This window comes from Sturnus vulgaris, chromosome 2, assembly GCF_052056855.1.
Source record: "Sturnus vulgaris isolate bStuVul1 chromosome 2, bStuVul1.hap1, whole genome shotgun sequence".
Classification (NCBI taxonomy): Eukaryota; Metazoa; Chordata; class Aves; order Passeriformes; family Sturnidae; genus Sturnus; species Sturnus vulgaris.
In genome coordinates, this window is record NC_142244.1 from 31,262,444 (window position 1) to 31,282,935 (window position 20,492).

The 20,492-nt window shown below is 42.0% G+C and overlaps 1 protein-coding gene across 1 annotated transcript in view; it reads left to right on the forward strand.

The window, feature by feature from the left end:
• The first annotated feature begins 365 nt into the window (after positions 1-365).
• CASR (calcium sensing receptor) overlaps positions 366-20,492 on the forward strand; it is a 46,184-nt gene continuing 26,057 nt past the window's right edge. The window contains exons 1-4 of the mRNA XM_014884125.2: positions 366-458; positions 584-1,021; positions 9,784-10,090; positions 12,896-13,777. Coding sequence (XP_014739611.1) covers positions 837-1,021; positions 9,784-10,090; positions 12,896-13,777 — 1,374 coding nt within the window. The 5' untranslated portion in view covers positions 366-458; positions 584-836. The remainder of the gene's footprint in view (positions 459-583; positions 1,022-9,783; positions 10,091-12,895; positions 13,778-20,492) is intronic.

Sequence of the window (20,492 nt, forward strand, 5' to 3'; positions counted from 1 at the left end):
AAAGTGCAGTGTTTTTCATCCCCAGGAACCAGGCTTCAAAGGCTGTTATAGCTAAGCTTTCAATGGCATGATTGCTGAACCTTTCAAGCCTTCATGATTCATTATGGAAAAGTACCTTGGTTTCAAACGCTTCCCTGGAATTCATTCTCTGATGGATCAACACCAAAAGATTATTATGGTTATTTGCTTAAGAGAAAGGTTTGATTCTTACTCTGTTTGATGCTTCCTTATTCCTCACTTGCCCACCCACATCTCACAGTGTGCTCTGTTCATGGGCACCAATCAGATCACAGGTTTTACAGCATCTGCTAGCATCAGAGTCACGCAGAACCATAGGAAGATTAACCCATCCATCCTAGGTATGTGGCAGAGACTCAGGCCTCCGACATTGTTTGAGGAGGTGTGGCTGTGTCACCAGAGTGCCTGGATGATTTTGCCAAGGTTGTGATAAGCCTCAGGTGGGTTGTTGAGTGGGGGCAGCTTCAGGGGCGTATTGAGGGCTTGACTTGACAAAGTAGAATCATCATGGCAATGTGGGGTCCTGGTGTATAGCTGGAATCACTTTCAAATCTTTCTCTTACAGTTCTCAGAGATGGGCTCTCCATAATACTTCAGTTATGAAGGAAGAAGGGCAGCTGAATTGGTTTTTTGCAATGGAGAAGACAGAGGGAGAAACACCAGCACTGTCGCTCCCACCTTGTTGCTTATCTCCTTGCCAACATGTGCCCCAAATCCTCTCTGTGCTGTATTAAGGAAAGGAAAAGCTTTGACATCTTCTTTCTTACATCACCTTTTCCAATTCTGCATCCTATAACCCTCTGGTGAAAAGAGGAACAATGACTTCATATAGCTGCTGCTTGATTCTTTTTCTGTTTACCTGGAACACTGCTGCCTATGGGCCAAACCAACGGGCACAGAAGAAGGGAGACATTATTCTTGGAGGATTGTTCCCCATTCACTTTGGAGTGGCTGCTAAAGACCAGGATCTAAAATCAAGGCCAGAATCAGTGGAGTGTATAAGGTAAGATGGTAAAAGGGAAAATTAAAAGTTTTGGTGGGGAAATCTTCACATTTCTTAACTTTAAATTGTGTAAATATAATCTGTAATCTGATGCTTCCAATTGGAAGGTATGAAGTAAATAATGGAAAAAACAAGTCTGTATGTAAAACAGTGACATAAATACTATTTGGACACTAAAAGAGAGCAATCTTCGTACTATCTGAAGCTGCCCAAACATTAATATACTGATCTATCTGGCCATTTACAGGGAACATTTGAACAGTATATTGAAAACCAGATTCCCTAGCAGGAGAATTACCAATAGTGCCCTTTAGTTCTTTTGATTAAAGTAATGCATGGTCAAATAGTTTAGAAATCAATTTTTTGTCCAGTTCTACCTGTCATCGTCTAAGACTTTACAAACTGTTCAGTTGCCTGAACAAGTGAATAGGTGATAGGTGACTGAAATAGGTTACAGCTTTTGAAAAATCCCAGTGAATGACACATAAATGTCTCTTTAGGACTTGTAAAAGTCCCAAACTTGACCCCAGGTATTCCTCACCCAGAGTTCTTTTCTCTTTTGTGTAAACAACACATTTGTGTTTTGTCTCGTGTTTGGGAGTTAACCTTGGAGTGAGAAATGCAGATGAAAATAATTTCTCTAATTATTAAAGTGTAGACATTTTTATGATGAAACATGAGGAATTTTTAACATTACAAGTGTTCACATAATACACAGAACAAGTGGAAAGTGTGACAGAAACTGGTTGCAACTGGAACATTATATAAACAAAATAAAAGTGGATTTCTGTCATGACAATGCATGGAAAAACACTTCAGTGTTACAGGACTTCTTCTGTTATCATATGTGAAGAACTGTGTATCTGGAATTATTTGTACCTCTCGTCCTAGACTGGGGATCTAGTACGGTTTTGTTGCAGATGGCAATGAAGTATGGCTGAGAGCATTCCTGTTACACTCACAGATTTCAGGTGTGGTTTCCCACTGGGACACTGAGCAAGACACGTCCATCTAGGTTATGAGATCATCCCCAGAACCTGTCACTGGGAGCACACACAAGTGTCAATAAGCAGGGATTATGTTGGCTTCTTCTGTGTGTGCACAGGAAAGTCCTGAACTAAATGTAGATGCAATGTCTATTTCATGGAGCAAGAATCCCTGCCAGCTTTTCAGCACTTTTTTTTCTCTACCAAATGCATAATTTTAAAAGTGGAATACTGGAAAGCAATGGATGTTTTTAGCTCTATTGTCTTCTCCTGCTCCAGCTGGCAGGCAGGCCAATGCAGATATTTGAAAACTTTAATTTCTGTCGACTCTGGGTCAACCTCAGTGACTGTCTTGACATGGTCACATTATTGGAAGAGATGGCTGGAAACTGTTCCTCCACAAGTACTACAAATGTGTGGTTGCCAAAAGACATGTTAATGAGGTAGCACTGCCAACAACAGGCAAATCCTGAAAAGCCAGACTAACTGTTTTAAGGACACAATGGGAGATCCTTCTGGATGGCATTCAATCTGCTAAAAGGTATCCTCCAGCTGAAATTCACCTGGATAAAATCCCTGTTCTTCTTACCCTTGCACCAAGAAGATGTAGGTGCAAAAGAGAAAAAAGGTGTCTGCAGAGGCAGGCATTTGTGGCACAGATCCTTCAGTGAGTTGGATAAATTATGAGTTGTTAGTATAACCCAAGTGGAGAAAGAATGAAGGTCAGAGATCTAGCTGCAGAGATAGTAGAAAGTACAAAAGCAACAAGGAGATGATTGGACCAGAAATAACTGGAAGTTGCTTAATTGCACACATCTTTACCAGAAAATGTCCATTTGCAGGAAATGTTTTATTCAAAAGAGGTTGGATTGAGAAGACTTTTTGAGATTAGTCATCAGATTTTAATAACAGAGGTAATAAATACATGGGAATGTTTGTGTGTATTCCTTGTTATTGGTACACATCAATTTGAGAGCAGATATTTTTCCTGAAAGGATTTTCTATTTAAAGCAGTTTTGAAGTCAGAAAATACCTCCTGCTGGAGTTCTACAGAAGTCTCTCAACACAATCATGGTGGTCATTTTTGGTTTTGGACCCTGTGATCAGGCATTAGCCTGTGGCAGAGTTGTGCATGCTGACTCTAGAAGTCCAATACATTCTTCAAGTTGTTTGCTAAAATCTTATATTTTGTGAGTTTCCTAAGTTCCAGACAAGTGACTAGTCTGGAATTGTCAAACTTACATTTATGAGGGCAGGAAAAAAAAGGTTCTAGTTTCTTCACAAAGTAAATCTCCCCAATATTGTCTCAAAAACTTCTGTAAAAGAAGAAAAAAAAACCTTTCCTAATCCATAGATTAGGAAATTGGATAGTAATCCATAGGGAAGCACAAATGTGACTGTACATGGTCAAACCAAAGGTGCTAAATCTGTCCCATGCCTTTACCTGCCCTCATTGCCCTTCTCTGAGCCCTCTTCAGCACTGCTGTATCTTTTCAAAGCTGAGGCTAAAAAGTTTTATACCTGCCCCCTTTTCAGATGGTTGCATACAGCTTTTAATCTCTTTACTATGTAGGAAAATGTGTCTCATATCACATAAGAAAATTAGACCCAGGTCACTCTGGGATAATGATCATCCTCTCTCTCTTCCTTGCAGCAGTGTCCTGGTTTAGGACAAATTTGGGAGGAAACCTCTGAATGAGGTCCCTCCAGGAAAAAAAAAAAAAAAAAGAAAAAGATTCCAAGCAGTCCCTCCCCCAGTCGGCTCGGGGGGGGGGGGAAAAAGAGAACGAAAAAAAAATTGGAGAGAAGTGGAAAAAAAAAGAAAACTGTTTATTCAACAGGCAACACACCTCCCAGCACAACAATGAACAATATCAAACAGCAAAACCTGTCGCCATTCCGAAGAGATGACAGATTTAGAAGAGTTCTTTCCCTGGGCAGCCCGGCTCACTCAGGCTGTTCTCAGTCCCTCCTGTGCTGGGCAATGCCCAGGCCAGGCCCGGGGGGCCACAGGTGCGAGCTCCCGGTGCTCTGCTGGTTTTTTAGTCCAGAGCAGGTTCAAACAGTTCCAGGAAAACAGAAAAAGGGGAAAAAAAAAACCAATCCAGGGGGCTTCTCTGCCTCAGCTAGCCAGAAAACCAACCAAGAGCAAAGGAGAGCTGTCACTGTCCACTGCAGACAGCACAGTCTGTGTGCAGGAATGTGGGGGAGCCCGTGCAGTCTCTGATAACAAACTCTGCACGTCTTCTTCTTCCCCCTCTGCCCTTTCACTCCTGGAACCAGTCTTAAAGTTGCAGAATTTAATATTCAACACCAACAGAACAGACGATTTGGGGATTTAGGCATCATACGGTCACCCCAAGACAAGCAGCAAGTCATCAGACCATATGAAAAGCTCCATGACAAGACCTAAGGGTCCCACTGAAACCCTGTGGGTAGTCTGTTTTAGAGTTCAGAATCAAACAACTTAAGATAATGTGGTTTTCCTCTCTTCTGAAGACTGTTCAACCTGATCAGTGCTGTTTGGACATTTAGCTATATTCAGTGCCATACCTATGCTCCCAAACTGGGCTTTCCAATGGACAGGACAGTTGGAGATTCTCAAAATGGATAGGACAGTTTTCTCTTCACTTTCTCAGTTTTTATGTTCTCCATGCTCTTGTGGTTCAGCATCTTTCTCTCCAGCTCAGCAAACATACTGGCCTGAACCTACTATGCATATCTGGCACATGATTATTTAGAAACTACATATATAACTCAGCAGTGAAAGGAAAAGGGAACAGTAAAATCTGTTCTGTGTTCTTTTTGTGCTGCTGTTACTGAAAATGCTTCCTTGTGCTCTAAACACTGAATTGTAGAGTCTGAAGTGAAAAGTACCCATGATTTTGCTACACTAAATGTCAGATAGGAATACACAAAGTGAGAGCAGTTTTGTTTCCTGTTTTTTGTTTCAGCAATCAAGGATCCTGCATCTGATATAAATACAGCTCCTATCTTTGTATGCCTCAGGTGCTGCTGCAGCAACTTTCCTTACAACATTTGCTGATGCATATCTGATGTGTGCAGTGGAGGCAGAGACTGAGCACAGCACAAGCAAGCCCTGACCCCCATTTCATTCCCTGTCAGCACCCCCAGAGGCCTATTCATAACCTGTTTTCTCTGTCCCTTCCTGATTTCAGAGAGATTAGCAGTTTTCCTGTATTCTGATCATGTCTAGCCAAGGTCCCACACTGTGACACAAAGCTTTCAAGCTGTGAAACTGTGGTGAGACATTGTTCCCACATCGTAGTGTGAGACTTCATAGAGCATGGATCCAGGACTCTTTAGCCCACTGAGTTTCTCTCTCCATCTGAGAGAACAGAATTTTAACTCTAGCCCTTGCAGATGTATTTGCTAATCCCATTGCAGACCTGAATGTATAACAAGATATTTGGAATCTTTTCCGTAAGATGCAATTATATCGTTTTCTCTCTCTTCCATTCAGCTTCTGAATTGCAATTTTTTAATTTTTAATTTTCTTTGTTCTGCATAATTCCCCTCAGCCACAGTCCTTGCTTGTAAGAGTGGTAAGCAACTCATTATACTTATGACTGCAGGAATCCAACAAATGACTGAAAGTCTCCCCCTTGCATAGCTTAGAAATAACAGTGGTAGTAGCAGTAATAACATGCAATTAATGTACTGAAAATCTAGAGAGGACAGAGAAATTAGTATGTGCATGCAACCACTAGAGAAAGAGGAGTTCTGGTGTGATCAAAAGGTATATCAGGCTTTGCCACCATTTTTGAGTATAAGTACCTGTCAGATATGGGAGGGTAAGTAAAAGCTGTATTCAGAGCTTCCACATCACTTTCTCCTTTTTATGCTTCATATTCCATTGCTTAGTACCTTGCAAGTGTGATAAATGAAGGTCATGAATACACATGAGGCTGTGAATTACTTCATTATGGGGACTAGCAAGGATCAGGACCAATTTCCCTGTTGGATCTAGAGAGTAAGAGCTCTTCAAACCAAACCATACAAACAAATAGGGGATGGAGCTATGGGGAGCTTAAACCATGCAGACAGCTCGTGTCCCTCAATTTGCATAGCCTTGCTTTGAAACATTGATTGGAGCATTTAAGCCATCCTGAGCACTGTTTGACAGACATGTTTAGTTTCCAGCAAACTGGTCTGCTGCACAGCTGTCCTCTGCAGAGGTGACAGTTACAGCGAGGTATTGTTTCCAATTTCTCTCTCCCAGTTTGTGCTCCTCCTTGGGAATAGAAAGATCCCACTCTGAGAGGTGGGAGAACGAGTATCAGAAGGGAAACCTTTAAGAAGGAGTGTAAATAAAAATTCCCCTCTACATCTGTGGGTTCCAAATTATTTACATTAAACTCTCATTTAGAGCTTAATGGCCACTTTTCATAGCACCACATCTCACAAAATGCAAGACTATGTGAACATACCTGTAAAGTAATATGGCAGAAAATGAGCTTTGGAGGCTCATTCTTTTCCATCAAGAAAATATCAGTGGCTATTTAAATATTCTGGAAATCTAATGAAAGCTTGCCTCTGATAGTAAATACTATCAGTACAGTTTCTTTATGGAAATTACCAGTCAAATTTCTGCATGGTTGACAGAGCATTCCAGTGACTGAGCATATTAATCAAAGCAGCAGCATAGCACAGGAAGTCAGCTGCATCAGTGGGACCTACTGCCAGGTTCAAAGGCTGCTCTTAGCAGTCCTTCATGTACACACCAAGCCAAGAGGAGCCTATCTGCAGCCCCTTGCTGGGATCTTACAGTACAGTGAGAGAGAAATTGTCCAGAAAATATCCATTCATAGAACTTGGGAGGATCTTGCTTCATTTAGCACCGTTTGGCAACACTGCCTTTGTCTGACCATATCTGTGCTACGGAACCAATACAACACTGTCTCAGATGACAAAATGACAACTTGTCTGAAGATCTATCAGGTGTTAGAGAAGGCAGAGTGAGGAGAGCTGTCTTCATCCCATCTGATCCTCTCCTCCTGAGCTGCTGATTGCTGCTGTCAGCAGAGGTGCAAGTGAAGAGAACTGCAGGTCTCTTGCCTAGGTTCATTTAAGATAAATTGTTGGAAGAATTTTAAAGATATTTTTGAGTCTAGCTCCCAGAAAACAGCCCCTACTTTCCTTTCCCTCCAAAATAAAATTATTCCAAATGCAAGTACTTGAACTAGAGGCCTTATACTGTAAATATACACTAGTCAGGTGCATATGTCAGAAAGGAAAACAAAAGCTACTGTGTATTGTGGGCTTTAGTCTGCATTTACTGAATTAAATGCCAAATATTTCTTTGAAGTAAAGGGTAAGATGATCCAGGCCACTGCTTTTGAAGATATCATCTGAAGATACCACCTTGTGGCATTTTAAAAAATTAAAGCCAAATTCTTTTCAAGCAGGCAAAATAATTTTGTGCCATACTTCACCTGTATAATTTAAAGTGAACAGGCTTAAATTTGCTTTTGCATACACTCAACTGTGTGAAGCTTTTCTCAGTAGTATAGTGGTATCTTTGAACTTCCCAGGTTCTCAGTAGGCTTCCCTTTAAATAAATATAGAAAATATGATCAGATTTTTCTCTCTTACATGAGGAGCCTGAATATGGCTCCTTCCTTCAAATCCTATTCATATTAAAAATATCTGTAAACATGTGTAGCTTTTTTAAAAGAAGTGGCACAAAACCCTTCCTTGTTTCCATTTATCCCAGTGCATTAGTGACCATGTGAGGCACCATGGTGTGCCCAACACGTCTTCTTCCTGTACACAACATTCACTGACTCGATCCCTCTGAGCCTTGCTCTTTTATTTCAGAGCTCTCTTGTTGCATCTCATTCCTTAATGGTTTGGAACTAGAGCAAAAAATATTCTAAATTGCCAAGTTACTTCTATCAGTAACCCATGCTCCCATGCTTCTAAAGACTAATCTTAATAAAACTAATTGTCCCTTTGGTAATAAGTTATAACTAAGGACTCAAACTTTTTGACCTGAAAAGATCTGCACTGAAATTGTGCTGTCTGGGCTTTGAGGTCTAACCTCAGAGCTGAACCTCATTTGGAATTTGCCCCCCCCCCAAGATGTCTGGAGAGGTGAAGTCAAGTTGAATAAATGAAGTTTTTAAGACTTAAAGATAAACCTTAGATGTGATATCTTTCAAAATTCTGACCCCAGATGAATCAGATAAAACTCCTGGAATGGAAGCAATGTGGCTTTATTCATTCAGCTTTTAAAAAGTTAGACACAGCTAACATCAACTCTGGAAGCAATTAATTTAACCCAGTAATTAAAAATGTTTAGGTCATGTATCTCAGAGACTAAAAGGTTGTGATTTCATGAAGCTTGTCTTTAGAAATCTTCAGCTTAGTAATGGAAATATTTCTCTAAGCATTTCAAAATGTAACTCATGTGAAACCTACAATTTACCATTTCATATAGAATCTGTTCTTGGGCAGGCTATTTCCTTAGGCTTTTCCAGTTTTGAGGCCCGTCACTTTTCCCAGTGGATCTCAAGCATAACAACCTTGACACTTTCCTGTTTTCACCTGCAACTCAGCACAAAACTGCAAACTAACTGGTATCCTGACCCATAGTGCATTCCAAGGAAGGGCAGGTTTCAGCTGATGAGAGATTCTGCCATTCCAGCTGCATTGCCCTAAAACACGCTAGCCTCACAGGCACACACTGGTTGCTGGGGCAACTTTATAAGAGAAAACACAGTAAAACTTCAGAATAATATAATATCAAAGCTGCTGCTTTTCAAGAAGAAGTTTCTCTCCTTTTTGGATAAGCAATCATTGTGCTTCAGCTTCTTCCATTGCCAGGCTACTGATGCAGTAAACAGAGACTCCCAGCTCCTGCAGGACAGTTGCCACCAATCTGCAGCTCTGCTATAGCTCCATGCACAGGTGAAAGATAATCAGAAGACTCAGCTTCTCCATCTTAGACAAGAGAGGAGGCTTCAAAAAGTTACTCCTTCAGTGAAGGCACTGAAGTATCTAATTAACAAGTTATCAGTTTGCACTAGGACTTATATTTATATAAGTTATAAGTATACACTTATATATAGCATGTCTCTGCTCTCTGGTATGAACATTCTGACTGTGCTCTCTCTCTCACAAAGTGAAGGGTGTCATGTGAGGCCGAATTTCCCTGAGCAGAGCTCCCAGGCACCTCTGCATCCAGCAGCGTGCCAGTGCTGCGTCTCAGCCTGCTCTGCCTGCCCAAAGCCAGCAGGAGCTGACACACTCTGGGAGTATCCCCAAGCCTAAGTCCCAGGCAGCATCACAGGCTTAGCAGACACTGCCATCTGCATTCAGAAACATGTCAGAGGAGCCTGAAAGCAAACTTGGTGGGTGTAGCTTTCAGTCAGAGGATCACAACATTCATTTCCTCAGGGATCATGAGATCAGGTTTAGGTCCTGAGCACAAGGGACAGGTCAGAGTCATCACTCCAGACATGCTGTCTTTCAACTTCCCCAGATTTTAGGAGACTTAGAAAAGCTCACCTCTGGAGTGAGGACCCAAACCAAAAAGCTGAAAGCTAGAACTAAACCTCATAGTATAAACACGCTTCTTCTGTAACCAGTAGAGACAAAAGCAAAATTTTCCAAATTTAGTAGGATGCAAGAAATAGAGCAAGTTGCTTTTGCCTTTTGTATCTGAAATTTTTCACTCTGCCTCATTCCTGGTCTCATCTCCTCTGTTTTCCTTCCTCTCACTCTATTTTGTTTTTATTTTTGCTCCCCCAGGTATAATTTCCGAGGCTTCCGCTGGCTCCAGGCTATGATCTTTGCCATAGAAGAAATAAACAGCAGCCCAACTCTCCTTCCCAACATGACCCTGGGATACAGGATATTTGACACTTGCAACACAGTTTCGAAAGCCCTGGAGGCCACATTGAGTTTTGTGGCCCAGAACAAGATAGACTCCCTGAACCTGGACGAATTCTGTAACTGCTCAGAACATATCCCTTCCACCATTGCAGTTGTGGGAGCAACTGGGTCTGGCATCTCCACTGCTGTGGCCAATCTGCTGGGACTCTTTTACATACCTCAGGTACGCTTCCACCTCACTTGTTTAGGTTACAGAAGTGGCTTGCTTCTCTATTCTGCAGAGATTAAGCAGAGATTGCTTATTTTTCACCATTTCCAATAGAACTTCAAGGAGAGAAATAATAAAATAGGGGGGGTGGAAGGGGGGTGGGTGTCACTGTTATGATAGAAATGTGTCTTGCTAGCACTTTGCAGTCCCCAAATACAAATGTTATTGAGCAGCCATAACAACATTTGGCCAGCAGCAGCATGGTCTAGGAGGACTGGAGTCCTCTAGAGTGGTTGAGTCCGTGAATACAGGTATTTTAGGTCAGTCAATGACAGTTGCCAGCCCTGACAGCTTAGTTGTGTCATCACTTCACAGTAGTGACTCTCTGGTCCAGTCCAGCTCCCACAGAGCCCACTGAAGGCAGAGCTTCGTCATTGCCAGCTGCTCTTTAGGTCTCTCAGCATCTCTGATCATTCAAGTAGGTGACCTGTAAAGTTGTTGCTTTTGCTGATCAGATGCTATGGAGGTTTCTTCTGAGCTAGCCTGCCTTTCTTTTGGCTTAGGGCATCCAAAACGACGTTTGTGAAATCATGTGGATATGCCCTTTGTCCTGAGGTCACCTGTGTGGTGATGTGGTTGTGCCAATTCCTGTGTTGCACATTCTTCAGGCTGCATTCTGACTCTCCTGGAGCCAGTGCCAGCATCCATGGTCCTATCCTTTTGTTTAACAGGCTTGTTGATCTGCCAAGACCTTAAGCAAAGTACAAGCCTAGATTATTGTTGCTTTTGATTTTAGATTCTATATTGAAGTCAGCTTTGGAAAAAGTGTTTGGCCTTATCCATTTAAGTGTTACCTTGTACAGCCTAACACTTCCAATTCCTCTTCCAAAATTAATTGAGGTGCCAGAGCTCACAAGAGCCCCTATAACAAGATTGTGTCAGAATGTGCTCTCAGTCTGTCCTGAGAAATGTATCTTTGCTTCAGCCAGGGCTCCAATTCCCATCTGCACCACGAATGAAGAAGGAAGGATTCTTGATTGCTCTCTGCACAGTAATATATCATGTCTGTTGAGTCTTATCAGTCTGACTCCTTTGCAGGAGTCTGAAAAACTGAACATTTGGTCTCTGAGCAGGGCAAGAATGGTTTAAGCTGTGCTAACTGGGTATTGACCAGAGTGGCATTGGAAGTTGGCATATAATAAACACCCTGATGACATCTTATGGGACACTGCTGATTTATTCATCACATTACCAGGTGAACAAGGGCAGTCGAGAAGGGTTGGTGAGTTCAACTGAACGTAAGAGATGTTTGCAGTTCTCAGACTTTCTCTTTAAATAGAGAATGACATTTGTCCTATGAGGCAGTAGCCTTATCTTGAGGCTGCAGAAAAGGGTAGATGTCAGGAGGTTCCGTTCTGGAACGAAGTCTCAGCCAGGTCATTGAAGCACGACAACTGAAAGCAGGCTTTTAGACTGGCAGATGTTGAGTAGAATTGTTACAGCCATTTATAGCAAGGCCATTAGCAAATCTAGGTTTACTAGGCCCTACATTTCAGTAGGAGGTGGAGGTGTATTTTACAATTAATGTACGGTTCATTACTCATTCTGTTGATGTAAACACTGAAAATGTTACAACTTCTGTTCTGTTTCTCAGCACCTCGCCTCTGTGTCCCCTTACAGCACATGTGGCAGTGGGACACATTGCCTGTACCTCCTGGCAAAAGTCTGATGGTGTGAGTAGCACTAAGCATCAGCCTGTCCAGGGGACAGTACAGCTCTGTGAAAGGAGGATTTACTCCTGTGGCCCATGAAACTGCATTACGAGACCTCCTTTATTTCCTTCTTGCAGAAACATTAAATAACAGAGTTTAAGGAGAAGATAAGGTTTTCTGTAAATTTCCACTTTGCACATAATGAACTGTTTCTAGAAGACTTTTTCAAATGAGAGTCAGTCCTAAAGAATTCAGATACCAATCTCAAAATGTGTTTTAGAAGTTCTCCAGATCTTTAAACTGTTATTATCTGGGATTTATGGTTTTCTTCCTACTTGTAGATAATTCATATTATATCTTAAGAGCATGTGTCACTTGTTCTGATTAGGAAAATAAAATATTTCTTGATAGTTTTAGAAAAGGAAATAAAATCCAATTTTAACTATAAAACATGGTGGCTTATGAAGCATGGACTGCCCACTGGCTTCTTTGCTGATTCTTGCCAGCTGTCAGGAAACACTGCTAAAGCAGCATTACCATAACACTCTGCAGGATCAAGGAAGCTGATACACATTCTTCTTATGTCAACTTACAGGGATTGTATATAAAAGACACATAGTGCCTGATGGAGCCTGTTTAAGGAAGGGGATGGATGTCAAAGGCAAGGAGAGAAAGACAGAGTAGCTTTGGAATGCCAATACCATCCTGCTGTCTCATGTCCAGTTCAGGACAGAGAAAGCCTGTGTTTTGTCCGAATTCAGTGCATTGCCCTCATTTATCTAGATGGCACATTCTTTTTATTTCTGGATTTGACATAAATCTTTACCATTCCTCCAATGTAGTATCTATTTCTCTCTCCCTCAGATCCTTGACCTTGCAGGTGGGCACAAGCTGGCTCCAGCCTCTCAGGTCCAAGCAGCTGCTCCTGTATGAGTGCCTCTGTAGGACAGGCACAGCTAGAAGAGCGTGCAGGCCCTCAGAGTGGATCACCTGCAAACACGAGCTAAGAAAATGCAGTTCCTAGGCTGACAGTGATGCTAAATGGAGGCAATTTATTTCAGGCATTTCACTTTATGGTGTGTTTTGCTTGTTTGCTGTGCTCTGACAGGTCAGCTATGCCTCATCCAGTCGTCTCCTGAGCAATAAGAACCAGTTCAAGTCCTTCCTGCGCACAATCCCCAATGATGAGCACCAGGCCACAGCCATGGCAGACATCATCGAGTACTTTCGCTGGAACTGGGTGGGAACAATTGCAGCTGATGATGACTATGGCCGGCCAGGGATTGAAAAATTTCGGGAAGAGGCAGAGGAGAGAGATATCTGCATTGATTTTAGTGAGCTCATCTCCCAGTACTCAGATGAAGAGGAGATCCAGCAAGTGGTAGAGGTCATCCAGAACTCCACAGCAAGAGTGATTGTTGTTTTTTCCAGTGGCCCAGATCTGGAGCCTCTCATCAAAGAGATTGTCAGGAGAAACATCACTGGCAAGATCTGGCTGGCAAGTGAGGCCTGGGCCAGCTCTTCTCTAATAGCCATGCCAGAGTTCTTCCGTGTCATCGGCAGCACCATCGGGTTTGCACTGAAGGCAGGACAGATCCCAGGCTTTCGTGAGTTCCTGCAAAAAGTGCATCCCAAGAAGTCCACCAACAATGGCTTTGCCAAGGAGTTTTGGGAGGAGACATTTAACTGCTATCTCCCTGAAGGATCAAAAAATTCTCCTGCTTCCACTTCCTTCCATAAGGGCCATGAAGAGGGGCTGGGAGCTGGAAATGGAACATCTTCCTTCCGACCTCCATGCACAGGGGAAGAGAACATCACTAGTGTGGAGACACCATACCTGGACTACACACACTTGCGGATATCCTATAACGTGTACTTGGCAGTGTATTCCATCGCCCACGCCTTGCAGGATATTTATACCTGTACCCCTGGGAAGGGACTCTTCACCAACGGGTCCTGTGCAGACATAAAGAAGGTGGAGGCATGGCAGGTAAGCCCTTCATTCGTGTGCCTGTGCAATATACCTGCAGGAGGAAAAACAAGGTGCCCCAAATGCCCTTTAGGATGCCTTTCATAATCCTAGGTCTCAGGCACAGCATGAGGCTCCTGGAATGCAGTGTGTGACTGTGTCTGAGGTAGGTGCATGCTCTCACCCCACAGGGAATGTAAGGTAAGTTGGGCTAGGCCTGCAGTGAAAGGGCCTTAAACCAGGTTACATTTTCTTGCATTTGCTGCAGGCCAAAAGTGCATACACAGACAATTACCACAGCCTGGCTGATGCAAGGTAACTTGATCATATATTGAGCCTTACATAAACAAGAGGCCCTGGGAAGAACACATAAACAAAGAAAACAGCTTTTAGAGTTCATTTTCTTTGCCAAGTTTTATATCTTTTGCGATCCCACAGCAATTTTCCATACAGGCTGTATTTTTTCCCTCACAGTTTTAAGCTTCTATAGGATCCAACTAAAGAAGACTGAGTAATGAAGAAAAATAATGTGTGGCTCTTGGGCAGAAAATAGATAGCTGCTTTGATTTGGCAGTGGTATTTGTGAACTGATGAAATTATACTAATGACTTAGTCCCATTTACCCATTCATTCAATGCATTCTGCCCACTGGCACATGGATTGCATTCTGCATTTTGTCTTCTGATCCTTTATGAATATTCTCTACCTTACTGTGTGTTTAATCATGCTATTCAGTGTGGTATTCACTTTGTGGTTTTAATATCTACTGCATTCTCAACACAACCAGCATGGGCTATCAAATGATGATACGTCAAATATGTAGCAAATTCTATCTGCCTCATTCTGGTTGTCACAAAATGCTTGAACCCAAACATGCCTGAAATCAGCACAACACAGGTGAATAAATAGAGGATCACCTCTCCATTTGCATGGGTGTTTTCCTCTCTTTGAGACAGTCTAACCAAAACAAAGGCTGTCCTTACCACAGCCTGCAGATGTCAGGTCACATTCACATGGGTACTGCAGTTTGGTTCCTGTCTAGTCTCAGTTAACTCAAAAACATCAGTCAGATCAAAGTAAAAGGCTTTGTCTTGGCGCTTATGAGAAACTTGCACTGCTCTAGGTGCCTGAATAGGTTTATCAAAACCACTTTACTTGGAATTGATGAGTGCAAGGTTTGACCCTGATTTAGAGGAATCCTGCAGTTGCTGTTTGTCTCCAAAATTTCTGTCTTTCAAAGCTATTCCATTTTTCAGGAAAATACTGGCAGAAATAGGCAAGTCACAGACAGACTTAGCTCCCACTGTTGACAGTAAAAATTATCCAGAATAAATGTAGGTTAATTCATTCCTTTATGCCTTGTCAGCTTGGAAAGTAAATCTGAATATTCATGCCATTCCTAAGTAAAAAAATGTGTTTGTTGAAGTTTCCATGGTTGGGAAGAATGACCTCTCATTTCTGTGTTGCTTGTCGGTGCTAATGGATATACACATCAAAATGCAAAGCATCCTGCTGATCTAGGCATTTGGATATACATACCTGCCTGACAGAAGGGAATCAGAATCAAGAAGGAGTATGTAGAGAATAACCCCACTGGGCAGGGAGTGCTACAAAGGAACAGGTTATACTTATAATGACTACAGTCATATGGTGGCTTTCAGGCCAACTTGTGCATTTTTTCACTTTGTTTCAAAATCAAACACATGAATAGCAGGTAAATGTCAAATTTGTGTGCACACCTACTTCATACCAGGCATTGCAGCTCATTACCTTCAGGAAGCTTTCCTCAACCCTGGGAGTAATGAGTTCACTTCACAAACATGCAGACTCCAGCATTTCCAGAGTGGTTTTCTGTCAACCAGACAGAAGAAAATCTTTCTAGTAAAGTCAATCTCATTTGCAGTGGAACTTCTGTCAGTGTTCACTGCCTGCTCCCTCTCTCACAGTCAGATCAGGGTTTTCTTGATGGGAAGTGACCTGAGAGAGCAAGGATAGTGTTAGGAGGGCCCCGTACCTGTGACTGGAGGGCAGCTGCTCACGGTGTGTGCAATTACTGGCCAGATGCTGTGTGCTACAGATAAAGTGAACCTGCTGAACTTGTGGCTCCATTAGCCTGAGCTCCCGTCCAGAGCAGCCCTTGTCAGCAGGGGCGGTGGCTGGGGAGCAAAAACAGTACGTTCCACAATTTAATTATGTACCATTTAATTTTGTTCCTTTCCAATGGCATTATCCTATTAACACGTATGAGTTTTTATTGCTGTTGGCTAATTGCTAATTTTATGTACTTATAACACAAATCTTTTGGGGGATGTGTTCTGTATCATTTGTGGAGGGTGCTTGTGTGGGTCCGTATATAAACTCAGGATTTTTACCTCAGTGATCAGTTCATTGGAAATGGACAGCCTAGCACAAATCACTGTCAGTTGGTTAAACTGAGTGAAGTTCTCCTGTTAAGAATTTACCATTTACAGTTTAAGAAGGCTCTAGGTGTGTTTCAGCATGAGAAGTGGAGGATTTTTGTCTCCTAAGGTGAAATATCAAATACTACCAACTTTCACATTTACTTTTTTATAGCTACTTGTTTAAGAAACTGTTTGCTCATCTTCTCCACCTGGGTCAGTGATCTGTGACAGATCCTGTCCATAAAGCCAGTCTTGCTTCCTTTTGTTTTACCAGTGCCTCTGAAGCTGGCTATGAGCATTCCCAAGTGGAGGTGGGACTGGCTGGCCCAAGCTGTCCAACTGCCCAGCATGTGCAGAGATGCAGGCACAGGCAGATCTGGTGGGCAGACAGGACAGCTTCCAGGCTGTGCCCAGAGGAACCTGTGCCACTCATTCCACATACAGAGCTGGCCAGGGAATTCAGAATCTTTTATCTGAAATGGAGCAGCTGGCGCTTCAGAACTCTGTAGAAAATAGCAGATTTTATTAGGATGTCTCTGCTGCCCTTATTCTGAGCGATCTGAGCTGTCTTGTTTTAAGAATCTACGCTGCTGCAAGGCAGAATATAATCGAGGTGCACACCTTTGCAAGATGCCTGCAAAGGGCAGACAGTATTGTCTGCATGTGCCAGTGTTGTGTCCTGCACAATATTAAACAAGATCAGATCAATTACTTCTTTTTGCACTGTTTTGTTCAGGTAACAAAATGATGCAGGACAATCCCAAACAAAATATATAAATTCTGTCACTTTGGAGCAAGGCAAAATTTTACAAAAAGCACTAAGAATTAAAGTGTATGGGTACAAATAGTACAACAGAAAAAATCTTCCTAAAGGTTTCCAATACCTCTGGCTGTCAGAAGACCATGCTCTTCTGTTGGGGGTTATGACTTTTTAGGAGACTCTATCAAGTAGAGCTAATTCTGTGCGTTGCTCTGGTTTGTGGACTTGCCTACCCCAAACACGGGCTCTCCCATAAACTACAGAATGGAAATGGGAAGTTACAGCAACAGGTGGGATACAGGCTGGGAACTGCTGTACTACTCTTTGTCAAAATTCCCTGTGGTTTTGGCCTGTTTCTCCATAACTGCTTTAACAGTCTGGTTTTGAAGCCCTTTTTTCTTAATATCTTCCCTGATAAGATTTCTCAAGTTCCTCAAGTTCCTTAATTTTCTTAGTCAAATAGCTGATGAGGCTATTTCTGTGGTCACTTCTAGGAAAAAGCCCATCTGTTCTTTTTTCAGTTTCCCTCTGAGCATTTACAGGAGCCTCTCTGGTGTCTTACTACAAACACTACGTGGTCCAGCAAAAAGATAGGAAGGGAACTAATAGGAAATCCTAATCTGTCCTTCAGAGCAAATATTTCCTGCTTCATATTATTACTGTGTGAGAAGATGAAAGACCTGTCTTTTCTTCAGACTGAGGTCACTTAGTTTCTGCCCATTCATTTGGATTCTTGATGAGCAGCTGCTGGACCTCTGTGTCTTACAGTAAAAGCATTGTGATTAATGGGGAAGGCAGGCTCCCAAGGATCTGAGAAGGCAAAGGTGTGCAGTCACAGGGTCATTGAGCAGAGCATCTCTGACTCCCAGACAATTTGCAGGTTGCTGTTACACTGGAGGCTTTGAACTTTGGCATGAGTGGAAAATAAAAGTTCTTCTAGGTACCAAGGCAAAGCACAGTGCAAGGGCTGAAAAATGTGTTGTGCTAATGAGTCGCAGGTTAGAGACATGCTTATGTGTATTATTCTATGCCTGGAAATCTGACTGACCTCAGACTCAGTGAAAAGTTGCCATATGCTGTTCCCCAAAATAAAATACAAATTGGCTTCACCTAGCAACACCTAAAGTCTTTTATTGCACTTGTGCACCTCCCAGCCAACAGTTCCTTCCTCAGTGCTGGTGATGGGCATAGTGAAGAGGTAAAAATGGATTGGTGCCTTCTCCAGCTTTACATTTAGCATGTGTGCCTGGCTGGAAATTGATTGGGCAAGGCTTTAAAGAAGTAAATAATGCCTGAGATGACATAGACCTTTGAGCCTAATGACTTATCTAATCAATTTTTGTGCCTATTAAACTAAAGGCCTGTCTGAACATTTAAAACCAGCTGTTTTGTGGTATACAGAATTAAACAATATCAGAACAGCTATCAGCTATGGCTGGAAAAATGGTGGAAAATGGTGGGAAAAGTTAGTCACCTGGGAAGAATCACAAGGAAAACAGAGGAAACTGTTCAATGTCAGGCAACTGCAAAACCTTGTCTACTCTGCATTACAAATGGACTGGAGATATATTTGTTGTGAACAGAAGGCAAGAGGTGTGCCTGGGTTGTGGGAGACAATTGAGAGGGACACAACTTGAGCCACACACAGAAGTATGGGGGTCAATAGAGCAAACACAGCTATTTACCCACCAGGGCAATAACAGACAGTTGCTTATTCATCAGTTTGAAGATAACAACTTGCTATCAGCTGAGAGCACCAAATAAGCAGACAGTAGATGGTGTATTATTTAAATATCTCTACAGCTAAAAGGAAAAAGACTTAACTGGACTCACCAGTAGAAAATGTGCTGGGAAGTGATTGCCCTGACAAGGCTGCTAGAAGGGTGAATGAACTGCATGCAGCAAATACAACAAAAGAGTTATGGTTATTAATTTTTAAGTAAAGAATGGCTGAGATTCTTCTGAATTGGTACAGTACACATTGCCTGACGACCACACCCACAGTATTCTTGTCTGCCTCCAAACATGTTGAATTTTTCATAAAAGTCACTTTTAATATTGTCGTTTATGCACTGCTTTACAACAAAAGCTGTATTTGAAAGGACCTTTTTTATATTTATGAAGCTCATTTATGAAGTACTTCTATGAGTTGGGGAAAAGTCAGTTTTTCAGCCTGTAGTGGGAATTTTAGGGAAGGCTCCATGAAATGCTCATAAAATGTCTCTCTGTAGCAACTTCAGATAACAATTATCCCTTGAATTACCAAGATGTCAGACACCACTATCTGTTACAAAGACACAGCGTGTCTTTGGTGCACAAAAGGATCTACAATTTCTTCCAGGACTGAGCTTTCCTGATACTACTCACAAATGGAGCTGGTGACAAAGGGCACCTTGAGAGCTTCCTAAAGGCACTCACAAAGTGAGATGAGAAAACCAGTGGATATATACAAAATTTCCATTTATCCCAAGGTAGGGTTGCAGCTAACTTCAAAGGCATGATAATCATTGCGTAGTTTATTATTTCATTTCTTTCACTGTAGTCAGCTATCTTCCTATCTTCACAAACACTTTACTAACCAGTCACAGAGTTTTACCCCCAAAGTGAACTTTCATGCACTATGAAGGACTGGTGATGCTCCACATGGAAGTTAGGAGGAATGAGAACAAATTACTTTTTATGATGACCCTTTTGCCTTGTAGAATTATAAGAGTGATCTTCCAACTGGACTAGAAGCAGTACTTCACTCTGGAAGGAGTTTTACCTGTGTCTGTAAGAAGAATAACATGAAAGACTGAAGAAATCAAAGTCTTGACATGAGATTTCCTTGTTGCCCAAGACTTACATTGATAGAGGAAATGGAAAAAACAGATTTAAGCCAGTAGCCAGGTGGAACATGTGCCTAGACACAGTAACTGAATCCCCTGGAACATTAGTTGACCATTGATGGGACCTATGACTTTACTTGCTCACTCTAAATGTCGGAAACACTTGCAGGAGTTCAGTTAACACATTGTGACTATAGGAAACTTTGTGACTCTTTTTCTTGTTTTGTTTTCTATAGATAGTACTTCTTGAATAGACTATAAATAAGCATTGAACTCAGGTTTCATGAATTACCGTGGTTTTGTTAAAAGAAATGACACCTAGAGTGCAGAATCTGTTTGCTCTCCTTCTAACAAAGAGCTTACCCAAGCATTGAAGTAATTCATCCTATAGCTCCAAATAGGAACAAATTTACAGTCGAACTCTATGACTTTCTTCTGGCCTAGAGAGCAGCACAGTTCTTCAAAGCAGCTCTGTGCAGGGTGCAGTTTCAGACCTCGATGGGGCTTTGAAGAGACTGATCCGTAAAGGACTGTTTGAAGAAAGTGACAGCAAAGGGCTGTAAAGCGACACATCTACACAATTCTTCTCTGCACAGCTGGGTAGGGATGGTATTGAACACCTCCCAGAAAAAAAACATTTCAATCCAACTTTGTTTACACAAGACAACATATGCGAATTATACTACTTGAAAACACTGAGTACTTCAACCTTTTGATCTCCTAGTACCTTTAATAATAGGACAATT